The sequence below is a fragment of the Pleuronectes platessa genome, chromosome 18, assembly GCF_947347685.1.
Source record: "Pleuronectes platessa chromosome 18, fPlePla1.1, whole genome shotgun sequence".
Lineage (NCBI taxonomy): Eukaryota > Metazoa > Chordata > Actinopteri > Pleuronectiformes > Pleuronectidae > Pleuronectes > Pleuronectes platessa.
In genome coordinates, this window is record NC_070643.1 from 20334697 (window position 1) to 20347277 (window position 12581).

Sequence of the window (12581 nt, forward strand, 5' to 3'; positions counted from 1 at the left end):
AATAGATAACCTGTCACCTAACATGCAGGTTCCTGAAGGGAGAGAGCGCCACCTATAGAAAATCCAACGGTTGGTGCAGTTTAGAATCGTGTGTTCATCGAGGTGACGTCTGCTGTTTCAGGGCGGACGGCTGATCGCCGGCTGGGATGACAAACCGTTCAGAGGGGAGCTGCTCATCAAGCTGAGAGGGAACCACCGCACTCCGGACTGGCCTCTGCCCAACGGACCCAACCAGGGCTCCAAGGTCCTGGGTGAGGATCCACAGCTCCCCTGAACCGACAGAGACCATGATTCTCTCCCGTCACAGAAGCTCAGATTAAACTGGTTTTGATGAATGACACTGAAACTGTCCGACTGTGTTTCTCCTACACCAGGTGTGTTTGGAACACTGGAGCTTTATGGACAACCTCATGATGTCTACCACACAAAACTCGCTGCCACCGCGTCGGCTGGATCCAACACGCTGACGCTGTCACAGGCCGTCGACTGGCAGGTCTGTTTTCTGTGATCGTCTATGTGTCCTGTGATTTAATGTGAAAGAACCTAAAGCAAACGGAATCCCAGTTTCATCGCTGGTCAATGAGTTGATTTTGTTCGTGTCCCTCGGTGTTGACTTGCAGGTCGGAGACGAGGTTCTCATCTCCACCTCCAGCTACAGCGCCTGGGAGACGGAGAAACGCTTCATCGGCGCCGTGTCGGCGGACGGACGCACCCTGACCCTGAACAGCTCCTTGACCCACACTCACATCGGTCAGCTCAGCTTCTCTCTCATCTACATTTGAATTCATTTACATGTCTGTGGTGGTTAACGAATGTGTCAATTAAGGATAAAACAGACTAAACTTTATTGAAAAATAGTCAAACCAGGAGGGCTCTGATTTTAAAGATCTTTACTTTGTATCAGATCTTATTGAAACAAGCTGAACAGTTTTTTAGAGACGTCTCAGAACTGACCCTGAGTCTGTCCATCTCTGCGCAGGTGAGACTCACTCGGTCTCAGGAACATCTCGCTCCTACACGCTGGCGGCTGACGTCGGCCTCCTGACCAGAAACATCAAGATCCTGGGGCAGGAGTACCCGGACATGATGAAGGACTCGTTCGGAGCCAGACTGCTGGTTGGGACTTACTCCTCGGCTGGAATCGACTACAAAGGTCTGTAAAAACCTTTATGGATTATATATAGATATATAGTTCTTTTTTTAAATCTACTTAAACACATCATTGATATTTTTCTCCCTGAAGGCAAAGCTCAGATCAGGAATGTAGAGTTCTACCGCTCGGGTCAGGAAGGCTGGATCGACTTCACCGACCCTCGCTACTCTGTGTCCTTCCTGAACCTGGGGAAGGTAGAGCAACACACACACACACACACACACACAGACACACACACACACACACACACACACATACACACACACACACACACTGTTCAAACAGCAGAGTTAACTGTTCATAAAATGTATGAAAAACAAATATTTATAAAATAGGATGTTGCACCTTGTTAAGCTTCATGAGACAAATTGGAATTGATGATTAAGGGCTGTACAAGTAAAATGTGATTGGTTGATATAAAACACGGCTGTTGTGTCTGTGTGTGTTTGAAGGTTACAGGAAACGAGTCGTACATTCAGGGTTGTGCGTTCCACGACGGCTTCTCTCCGGCCATCGGAGTCTTTGGGACAGAAGAGATGAACGTTGACGACAACATCATCCACCACACAGTCGGAGAAGGTGAGTGTTATTACAAGTTTATTAACTAAATACTGTTCACAGCACCTGCGCTCAAAACAGGAGCTTTTTAAACATGTCGTACAACACGCGTGTGTTTGCAGGAATCAGAATCTGGGGCGACAGGATAACAGTGAGGAGGAACCTGGTGACCATGTCGCTGTGGCCCGGGTCCTACCAGGACCGAGAGGAGCCCTACAACTACGAGTGGAGCGCCGCCATCGAGGTCCGTCTCCTCAAAACACCAGAAAGAACCCGTCAACGTGTTTTCCTGCTGTTGTGACCGGGTCTGTGTTTCCCTGCAGGTCAACAAGGGGACTAACGTGGTGCTGCAGCACAACATCGTGGCCGGTTATGAGAGGGTGGCGTACCGCATCGACGGGGAGCCGTGTCCAGGTAACTGCTCGTGGGTGTTTCAGATTCAGCTTCTTCTCAACCATCTGTTCCTGCAGTTTTTGAGAGACTTCCTGGTTCTCTTCTTCCCGTGCAGGAAGCGTGAACGACAACGAGCAGTGGCTTCACAACGAGGCTCACGGAGGTTTGTACGGAGTTTATCTGAACAGGGACGGTCTGCCCGGCTGCAGCTTCATCCAGGGCTTCTTCATCTGGAGGAGCTTCGACTACGCCATCTACTTCCAGGTGGGAACCACGACCTTCCACTGCTTCTGACTCGTACTGGGATTTATGTGTCCAGACAGAGACTTGATTTCAAGAGGAAGAGGATATAGAAAAGCTGAATCTCTCCCTCTCTTCCTCACAGACCATGATGGACATCGTTGTTTCCAACGTGACCCTGGTGGACAACGGGATGGGCATCTTCGCGATCATCTTCGCCCCCCCCTCCGTCACCCACGCTTACGCCGATAAAACGGCTCAAATCCAGGTGAGTTTCTTCTTCTGCATCATTTTTGTGTCAAACCTTCGTATTCCTCATGTTCCTGTTTTTTCCCAGAATGCCCTGATTGTCGGGAGCAGCCCGAACTTCAACTGCTCGGACACTTTGCCCAGCGACCCCAGTGACTACAACATCGCCAACAGTGGTCCCCATCGGGCTCCCCGGCCCCTGAACGGTGCCGTGTAGCTCCCTGATTCTGACTGAACACTAAACTGTGACTTTCATGCTTCGGTTTAGGGATGTGCCTGGAAAAACTAATACGAAAGGTTCCCTCGGGCGTTGAAAAGTCTTAAATGTTTTTGGTTTTTACATGAAAAAGATAAGATAAGTTTAGAAACTATCTGTAAATCTTCCTCATGTAGAAACATCATCTTCTTCTACCTCCATGCCTCTGCACAGGTGGAAGATCTGGAGTCTGCTGGCCGACGTTTGCATCTAGTCACAACACAGCTCCGTTGAAGCCGCACAACAAGAACAACAACTACAACGCCATCAAAGGCCTGATGACGGTCAAAGGTTCGCTGTGGTTTTTAAAATGTTTTTTTAAATGATTCGGTGTGAGGCGTCGCCTGCTGCTGCGTGGATCTCCTCATGCTTCTGTCTTCTCTCCTCTCAGACACCATGTTCGTCAACTTCCGAAACGTCTGCTCCGGCGAGACCAATGTCATGTTCATGACCAGCCCGACCAGCGAGGACCTGCAGCACCCGGTGCAGGTGTCCCGCATCCAGATGGTGGACAGCACGGAGAACGCCAAGGTCTTCATTCACAGGGCGGATCTCGGGTACGTGCACCAACAGAGTCACACTTAGAAAAAAGAAATTAAAAAATATGGGTCTGGGAAATGATAATTAATTTATGCAGGGTGATGTTTTCTGGTTTTCTATCCCACTCTTCTGAACATGATAGTTTGACTCACACATTAACTGATTAGATGTGGGGGGTCAAAGGTCAAAGTCATGTTCCTGGAGGGACTGGGAACCACAGGGCAATATTTCTGTTGCTACATTTAATATGTGATTTAACCTCATGAATACATTTGAACAAACGATTACACACATCAAAGTGTGTGACAGAGAATCTGATCTTGACTTTGTGTGTGTTTGTGTGTGTGTGTGTGTGTGTGTGTGTGTCTGTGCCTCAGCAAAGTGAACCCCTCTGACTGTGTGGACATGGAGTGTGATGCCAAGAAGAAGAGCATGCTGAAGGACCTGGACGGCTCCTTCCTGGGGATGGTGGGAGCCGTGGTGCCTCACTCCGAGTTTGCTTGGGGGGGGGATCCCCGAAGAGGACTGGGCGACTACCGCATCCCCAAAGTCCTGCTCACCAACCTCGACGGCAGCCGCATCCCGGTGAACCAGATCGCTCCACACAAAGGTGACAGGGAGTGACTGCAAATCAAGATCTAAGTTCTTCAACTAGACGTCAGCTAGGAAGAGAAAATAATCCAAATGCTGTGTTTCCTTGTCGTCAGGTGTGATCAGGAAAGACTGCGTGTACATGAGCACGTGGCAGAGCTACAACTGTTCGGGGCTGAACTACAGGATGCTGGTGATCGAGAGTCTGGACGCCGACACAGAGACCAGACGTCTGTCCCCCGTCGCCGTGCTCGGAGACGGATATCTGGATCTCCTCAACGGTCGGGGCTTTAATCTCTGTGGTCTCTCTCTGAAACCAGTAAGAGGTAACAGGGAGAATGTGTCTCACGTTCAGTCTGTGTGTGTCTTTGTGTGCAGGCCCTCAGGATCAGGGCTGGTGCTCTGGCTACACCTGCCAGAAGAGAGTGTCCCTCTTCCACAGCATCGTGGCCACCGGTCACTCCTTCGACGTCTTCTTCTCCAGCGTCAGCCCCCAGAAGCTCCGCCTCATGATGCTCAACGCGGATCCAACCGAGGTCAGAGAACACGGCTTCAGATATTCACCTCTCATGAACTCCTATTTATCTGTTGGCTGATAAAAAAGAATCTGATATAAGCCTTTCACTTTTTAAAAGAGTATCATATCTGATATATGTTTCTGCGACTCCTCCCGTCAGTTTCTCTCAAACACCTTCTTGTTGTTCCCTCTGTGCAGAGCGTCCTGGTGTCAGTGTTCTACTCCAGTCCTCAGCGGTTGGATGTGTACGTGGACAACAAGCTCGTTCCTCCGACTAACGCCAAGTGGAACTCTGAGAAGACCGACTACACCCTGATGAAGCCCATCTCCCCAGGTACCAGCTGCTCACACACAGACAACGGGACTGAATCATCCAGGAACTGTCATTTCATTGTTTTAAAACATTAAAAAAATCATTTAAAACATTTGACCTGTGATCATATATCCTGTTTGACTTTGCTTCATCTCCTCAGGTCAGTACGTCCCTCAGCTCAACGCCACCGAAGGCTCCAACTTCTTTGACACAGAGTACAAGATGCTGAAGGTCGTCCTGAGAGGCTCCAAGCCGGCGGAGATCCGAACGTCCCCGGTTCTCTTCCTGTCCTTCGACATGCCCGCCGTGACGACCGACGAGTTCTTCGGAGAGAACCTGATCCAGAACCTGGCCCTGTTCCTCAAGGTTCCTGCCAACATGATCCGGATCACAAACATCATCCGAGAGGACAGCCGGCGCAGGAAGAGGTCGACGGGCATGAAGGTGGAGGTGGAGATCCAGAAACCTCCAGTGCAGCAAACCAGTAACACCACTAACGGTTCGTCTACAACATGTGCAGCCGGCTGAAGATGAAACATTTCAATCTGACAGTGAATCTCTCACACGTGGTTCTCTTCTCTGTCTGTGTCTTCTCAGATGACGCAGACTTCGAGCTGTTGAAGAACATCGCAGATGATCTCGGCCAAGCAGCAGTTTCAGGAAACCTCAGTCGTTCCATCGGCTTCAACGTCTCCTCGCTGGGCGTCGTCGCGCCCCCCCCCCCGTCATCCGACCCCGAATGGAACAAGGTGAAGCTCCAGTGACAAAACCACCAGGACATAAATCTCTGTTTCGGATTAGACGTCTGCTCACTGCTGCGTTTTCTGCTTTACATCCCAGGAGGCCACGGTGGAGGTGACGAGGGAGGAGCCTGTGGTGAGTTACGTGTCCAGCGTCCACGACCTGCTCCTGATGATGAACCCCATCGCCGGCCAGTTTGTGGGTCCTCTGCTCCAGCAGCCCAGTCTGATGGCCGTGGACGAGCAGGTGAGGAGCCGAGACGTCCATCTCACTGAGCAGCTGCTGATCAATCTGATGTTCCTGAGTTGTAGTTTTCATTTGGAGCCTTTTAATCTTAAATAAAGCTTTTCACATTTATACTTATCCCATGTTTAACCTCCTGTTAAACCTTGTGAGTCCTGACGTGTGTTGTGGTGGTCTGCAGGGAAACTGTATCTCTGTGGGGGTGACCAGTCTCACCGTCACCGCCAGTCTGAAGAACACCAGTGGACACTGGGTGGACGGACTGGAAGGGAACTCCACCATCCGGTTCAGCTCCTGCTGGGCCAACTTCACCGACCTGGCCATCGTCAACGGGGGTGCGTTCACACCCGCATGTTTAAAACTTTAAAAAAAAGTTCTTAAGACTTGATTGAACTGATTTCAGATCAAGATGATGCTGAAGAATTTAATGCTCAGAATATTTGTCTGTTTAAGTTTTGCTTTGTTTGAACAGGTTTTAAAAGACTCACTGAATTTATAACATAAACTCATAAATAGTCTCGATGCATAAACAGGTGTGAGGGTTGACTTCAGGTCATTGAAGGCGGAGCTCACTTAAGATAAACGTTATTCTTCACTTTTAAGGGAAATTATGTCAATTCATCTATTATCAAATGATCAATGGAGAAAGTCACTCTTAATAATCAGTAAAGACAAATAGTTTGTGAATATATATGAAGCAGATGGGGACTTAGATCTAATCAATCTAACTTCTCAGCCTAACTTTCACAGTTGGAGCAGAGAAATCTCAGCTCACGATCGTTTGACACTTTGTTTACAATCTAACATCATCTCCCCCCCCCCCCCCCCCCCCCTGCAGGCGAGAACCTGACGATGGTCTTCACTCTGAAGGAGTGGGGCGCCCAGTCACGTTCCTTCACTGTCAGAAACACTCCCACCACTCCCCCCCCGACCACCGGCAGCAACGTCACCTCAACAGCCGTGCAGCCGACCACCGACGGCAGCATCTTCGGCTCCGGCAGCACCATCACCCCGAGCCGCCTGTGTGTGCTCAGCATCATCTACGCCGTGGCGTGCTGCTCCGATGGGATCCCCATCTGTAACATGGGGGCTCCATGAAGGATGTCCTCTGCTTTTAATCACTTTAACAAGAATCATTTTTCTTTCTCATTAAACAAAATGGCGGGTATGGGGGTTACTCAGAGCCCAGTAGGAAATAATCACATGATCAACCACTGGGACCTTGAGTTAACCTGTTAAATTTAGGGGGAAACAAGCCGATATGAAGAATCTATATATTTTGAATCTGTGCCTTACAATCCTCCTTCCATTGTGTGATTTCTCTTCAGTTTATGCGAGTGTGTGTTTAATGTGTCAAAAAAAAAAGGTGGAAGATCTATATAGCGTTCCTCTCTGAAACAAGTGCAATAGTTTCTAACTCGAGTCACGATCCAGCTGAAGGAAGACGTGAAGTCTGCGTTTTGTTTACGATTTGTTGTACACTGTTTTCTTTGCAATAAAATCTCCATTTCCTTGTGAAACACGTTTGTGTCTTTGTTGCTCTCTTCACAACACGGGTGCAGGTCGGCTCTTCTCTTCTGTGTCCGTGTCTCTGGTTCGTCTTCAGTCTGAGACAGAACGCCATGACACCAGACTCCTCGAGAACTGGATGATTAAACACAGGACAAAACAAACCAGTCAATGAAAAGGCACATGGCAGGAAAACCAAAGTCACAAATAACCAAACACAAATACTTCATTGGACAAATGTTGTTTTTAAAAAAGGTTACAGAAGAGAAGCTTCATGTCCAGTGCAACATTTATAAATTACAAGTTCCACATTCCATGACATCTTAACATCAAATAAATCATTTATTTATTGAATTGTGTATTTAATTATTGATTTATTGAATCTATGATGTTGCTTAAAAATCCTCAACAGATCTTTAACACAACATGTTTCTTGATTAATTACTTTTAATGCCGCCTCTGTCCATGGTGCTGAAGGACGCTGATTGGCTGCCTGTTGTGTCCTCGGTTGTCCACTAGAGGGCGCGAGACACCGCAGTCAATCCTCCCTTCGCTGTTCAGAAGCTTCAAACTTCTGCAGAACAACCACAACAATAACAAACCCGGACATGTCAACGTGATTTGTTGTTCTCCTGCAGAAGCAGAAGCATCTTTAGAGCAGCACATCTGCCTCCTGCAGCTGGGAGGAGGGAGGAGGAGGAGGAGGAGGAGGAGGGAGGTGACAGAGGAACAATTAGTTTTACAGCCTTAATTTGCGTCCCTCCATTTACCCCGAACGATAACAGCACAATGTGGGCGTGTTCTCGGGCCCTTTTCTTTTAAACCTTCCGCAGCGCCCGCGCCCCCGGAGCTGTGCGCACTGTGCGCAGCAGAGTGGATGAGTCGGTCCCCCGCAGGCCACAGCTCAGGCTCCGGCTCGCATCCCGCGCACAGAGGAGCATGGATCTCCTCCACTGGTCGCTTCTCTGCGGGGCTGTTCTGCTCGTGTGGGAGACCCCCCGCGTGCGGCCCCTGGCCATCTTCCCCCCCGCTGCGCAGAAGAGCAGCAAAGTGACGAAGATCTTCGACGGACAAGAAGCGTCCAAGTATTTCAAGGAGTTTCACGCGCCTCCTCCTCCTCCTCCTCCGTCGTCCCTCGACAGAAGCAGCAAAGCGACGAACAAAGATCTGATCGAGCCTCACGACTACATGTTGTCCATTTATAAAACTTTCTCCACGGCGGAGAAACTGGGGCTGAACGCGAGTTTCTTTCGATCCTCGAAGGCTGCGAACACCATCGCGAGTTTTGTGGACAGTGGACAAGGTATGTGGAGTGTGTAGACTGTACGTGTGTGTGAATGTGTATTTATAGAGCTTTTACACGCAGGATATAAAACCAGAGATTCTAAATCAAGACAGCAGACCGATGTGGGCCACTACCCTACACATCTGGCCCACTTCTGGCCCAAGCATCCTAAAACAAACATGCTGTCCTCCAGGCAAAGAGAAATCTGGATGTGGCTCATGTGGTAAAAAGTGAATTTGGCCCAGACAGCACAAAACAAACCCGGGCCACTTGGGGCTGACCTGCGGTGTTGCTCTGGCTCACTTGTGGCCCAGATCCGGCAAACAGAAGTGGACCAGGTCGCGTTATTCCACACGGTTAGTGGCCATGTTTGGGCAAAAGGAAGTGAAAGACAGAGAAGGTGAATGGACAAATAAAAGGACAATTTAAATATCTGACTAAATGAGTGAGCTCATCAGCAGGGAAACTAAAAACAGATTGAAATATTGGTCAGAAATATTGAGTGTTGGAAGAAAAACCAGTTCAACTGGTGTGTGTTCAACTGTGGAAACCGATTTCCACAGTTTCCAAAAATAAGTCTAACCCTAACGCAGGGAGGAAAACCCAGGGGAGGATGCTAAGTGTTAAAGACAGACAGTGGAGCTCCATTAGAAAGTTATGAAGTTTTGGACGTGTCTAGAAATGATGGACACACTCTCAATGTGTGTGTGTGTGTGTGTGTGTGTGTGTGTGTGTGTGTCTGCTGGCAGCACCGTCTGAACACCCATGACTCACAGTGTCTCTCCCAGATTAATTCGGTGCAGACACTAGTGGGATTTGGTCCTGTCAGATCCGTGGTATGCACATCATCTCCGTGAGAATGCGTCTGACCCTCTGTTTTAATGCTTTCCACAGATGACCTCCCACTCTCGCCTCTGAGGAGACAGCAGTATCTGTTCGATGTCTCAACCCTCTCCGAGAAGGCCGAGGTGCTGGGAGCCGAGCTCAGGATATACACCAAAGTGTCTGGGAATTTCAGGATATCCGAGACGGACCCGGTCGACGTCCAGCTCCTCTCCTGCCACGACCAGCAGCTGCTGGACTCCAGGACGCTGGACCTGCAGGATTCCCACAGGCCCAAGTGGGAGGTGCTGGACGTGTGGGAGATTTTCAAAGAGCGGCAGCACCTGAGCCGAGGGAAGCCCTTCTGCCTGGAGCTCAGGGCCATGCTGGACAACCCCGAGAGGGAGCTGGACCTGCAGCTGCTGGGCCTGCACCGACACGGCCGGCCGCAGCAGAAGAAGGCCATCCTGGTGGTGTTCACCCGGTCCAAGAAGAGGCAGACGCTCTTCAGCGAGAGGAGGGACGGGAAGGCGCTGCTGGGCCTGGGGAGGAAGGCCAAGGAGAGGGGCTCGGGCCTCAAGGCCAGCAGGAGGAGGAGGACGGCCGCGTCCAAGACCCGCCACGGGAAGAGACACGGGAAAAAGTCCAAGTCCAGGTGCAGCAAGAAGCCGCTGCACGTGAACTTCAGAGACCTGGGCTGGGACGACTGGATCATCGCCCCGCTGGACTACGAGGCGTATCACTGCGAGGGCGTGTGCGACTTCCCCCTGCGCTCCCACCTGGAGCCCACCAACCACGCCATCATCCAGACGCTGATGAACTCCATGAACCCCAGCAACATGCCGCCCAGCTGCTGCGCCCCCTCCAAGCTCAGCCCCATCAGCATCCTCTACATCGACTCAGGGAACAACGTGGTCTACAAACAGTACGAGGACATGGTGGTGGAGTCGTGTGGCTGCAGGTAGTGGAGCCGGCGGGCGGACCACCTCGACCTCTTGGGAATCGAACGGCATCGCAGTCCGTGTGGTGGCCAGGCCGCACCGGGAAGAAGCAGAACTAAACAACATGGAGACTCAAAGAAAAACTTGTGATGCATTTCAGAACCAGTCACGATTAATACCTCAAACTTTTTGTTTTTTCTGTCTTAGGAAATACAAAGTCGTCTTTTCAAGGAGAAACTTCTGGTCAAATATTTACTGTTCAGATCAAAATCTCATCAAACCAAAGGAAAGATGAGAATATTTCCTCAGAATGTTGAGATTTCTTTAAATAAGACACATTAACTGAAACAGAGAAATCTGCTCTTACAAAACTATGCAAAGAATTTGAACTTCTCAGCCCACAGGACTTCAGCACTAAGTTTAAACTGCTAGGACTAAGTAAAAAATCACAACTATGGACGTGGATTGATCGATTAGATTCATAATTTAACAATAATTCACACAATATGTGGCAGAATATATGAAGTAAATACAACTTAAACCTCATAAACACTGTGTCTCCTTCCCTTCGCTGCAGAAATACTTCAACAAGTTATGTTCGAATAAATCCAACAACATTTAAGGACCGAGTTAAATTGACAGATAAAACTTTTGCAGCCAACGTTTTGTAATAAACTTCAGATAATAAACATCTTTTCATAACGGACGTCATCGAGTGACGTCTCTGCCGAGATGTAAAAACCGATTTCACGCACCTGCCGCGGCCTCGGACTCAGGGACCGCCCGGGAATCGAACCCCCGTCAGAACACTTCTCACCGGGTCACACGTCATCTTTCTATTTTTACTTCTGCGGAGGAGATACATGATTTTTATCTGTAATGCACTGATGTTCAAAAAAAAGGTACCATGTGTAAATATTTGATATGGAAGAAAATAATTTATGTTCTATGAATAAGTTATTGCTTTTTTATTGTCCGCTTTGTTCCCGTTACAACTTCCAGATGGCATGAGTCACACATCTGGATGTTCAGGCTCAGATCAACACATGTGGGTAATGTTTTTGTAACCAAACGTGACAGCGATGTTCCGCTCGCCGACTGTGAAATATTAAAGTCGTATCATTGTGTTCACGAACTTATGAACAGGAAATAATTCATCCCCGAAGTGAGAGAAAGTTGCTTTTGTCCGGTGAACCCGTTTCCAGGTTGTGCGTTTGTGTTAAACATTAGAAAACACGTTTTAGCCCCTTTTCATTTGTATTTGTTTGTGTGTGTGTGTGTGTATTTGCATTTTGTTCTGGAATCTGAAAATAATATATTATACTGATCGATACAGAAAGACGGATGAATGATTATGTGTCATGTTTAGATTTGACGTGATCGTCTCGTTGTGTCAAACATCCTGACGCCTTATTACAGCAGAAAAGTGAATTAGTACAATTTTTCTACAGAGTAAAATAATCTTTTTAATCGTTTAACCAAAGTAATCTATTCTTATAAACTGTATAAAATAGAATAATGGAAAAAATTAAAAATGTTTTGAGCCTTACTTTCTTGTTTCAGTCTCAAATTCTATGATCCTTCATTTTGTGTTTTATTCTGAAGCCTCGAATCAACATACGATCATAAATCAGATAATGCATGATTCACGATAATCTGATCATCTCGTGTCACTAAGTATTTTCAGTTGTAATCTAGATTGTAGAATATGGATCACGTCTGTGTTTACGTTTCTCCTCTCACGTGACGTCACGCGTGTGATGATGAACGTGACTTAACACAAGTCCTTCCTGTCTCATGTTTCAAAATAAGAGCCCTGTGCCTTAAGTATTGTTTCTGTAACTAAATCGTTTCGGGATATCGACACAGCTTCGAAACAAATTGTACGATAATCTAAACTTGTAGGTTCTCTTCCTGAGCGTTAACTAAACTGCTGCTAATGCTAACATTAGCTATGTAGCGATAGCAAACACGTATAGCATTAAAAAAACAATTTATGCTGCACTTGTATGAAAAATTATACAATATATAGTGAAAGAGATACTTCTATAGGACTTAAGTAAAATAAATAAATACTTTTTCAAACAGAATTTCTTCTTCTTCACTTGAACTCGTGGCTACACTGCCCCCCGACGACTTCCAGTGGTACTGCTCCATTTCCTCTGCTTCGTCCGTATATTCGTAAGCTAGCACGAATACATCGAAGTTAACACACAGGATGAGACAAAAA

The 12581-nt window shown here is 47.9% G+C and overlaps 2 protein-coding genes across 3 annotated transcripts in view; both read left to right on the forward strand.

Moving 5' to 3' along the window:
- The window catches only part of pkhd1l1.1 (PKHD1 like 1, tandem duplicate 1), a 37264-nt gene extending 29950 nt beyond the window's left edge, over nucleotides 1-7314 (forward strand). For both annotated transcript variants that reach the window (XM_053446494.1, XM_053446493.1), the window contains exons 56-77: nucleotides 122-251; nucleotides 375-493; nucleotides 621-750; nucleotides 980-1153; nucleotides 1244-1347; nucleotides 1606-1732; nucleotides 1834-1955; nucleotides 2035-2125; nucleotides 2220-2368; nucleotides 2490-2612; nucleotides 2682-2799; nucleotides 3024-3140; nucleotides 3241-3406; nucleotides 3767-3999; nucleotides 4097-4261; nucleotides 4359-4516; nucleotides 4696-4831; nucleotides 4971-5309; nucleotides 5408-5559; nucleotides 5651-5797; nucleotides 5976-6129; nucleotides 6633-7314. In XM_053446494.1, the coding sequence (XP_053302469.1) occupies nucleotides 122-251; nucleotides 375-493; nucleotides 621-750; nucleotides 980-1153; nucleotides 1244-1347; nucleotides 1606-1732; nucleotides 1834-1955; nucleotides 2035-2125; nucleotides 2220-2368; nucleotides 2490-2612; nucleotides 2682-2799; nucleotides 3024-3140; nucleotides 3241-3406; nucleotides 3767-3999; nucleotides 4097-4261; nucleotides 4359-4516; nucleotides 4696-4831; nucleotides 4971-5309; nucleotides 5408-5559; nucleotides 5651-5797; nucleotides 5976-6129; nucleotides 6633-6892 (3414 nt within the window). In that variant the 3' untranslated portion in view covers nucleotides 6893-7314. The remainder of the gene's footprint in view (nucleotides 1-121; nucleotides 252-374; nucleotides 494-620; nucleotides 751-979; nucleotides 1154-1243; nucleotides 1348-1605; nucleotides 1733-1833; nucleotides 1956-2034; nucleotides 2126-2219; nucleotides 2369-2489; nucleotides 2613-2681; nucleotides 2800-3023; nucleotides 3141-3240; nucleotides 3407-3766; nucleotides 4000-4096; nucleotides 4262-4358; nucleotides 4517-4695; nucleotides 4832-4970; nucleotides 5310-5407; nucleotides 5560-5650; nucleotides 5798-5975; nucleotides 6130-6632) is intronic.
- Nucleotides 7315-8242: 928 nt separating this feature from the next.
- gdf6b (growth differentiation factor 6b) lies at nucleotides 8243-10375 on the forward strand. Its single transcript, XM_053446496.1, has 2 exons — nucleotides 8243-8606; nucleotides 9483-10375. The coding sequence occupies exons 1-2, from the start codon at nucleotides 8243-8245 to the stop codon at nucleotides 10373-10375; spliced, it is 1257 nt and encodes a 418-aa protein (XP_053302471.1).
- Nucleotides 10376-12581: the final 2206 nt, after the last annotated feature.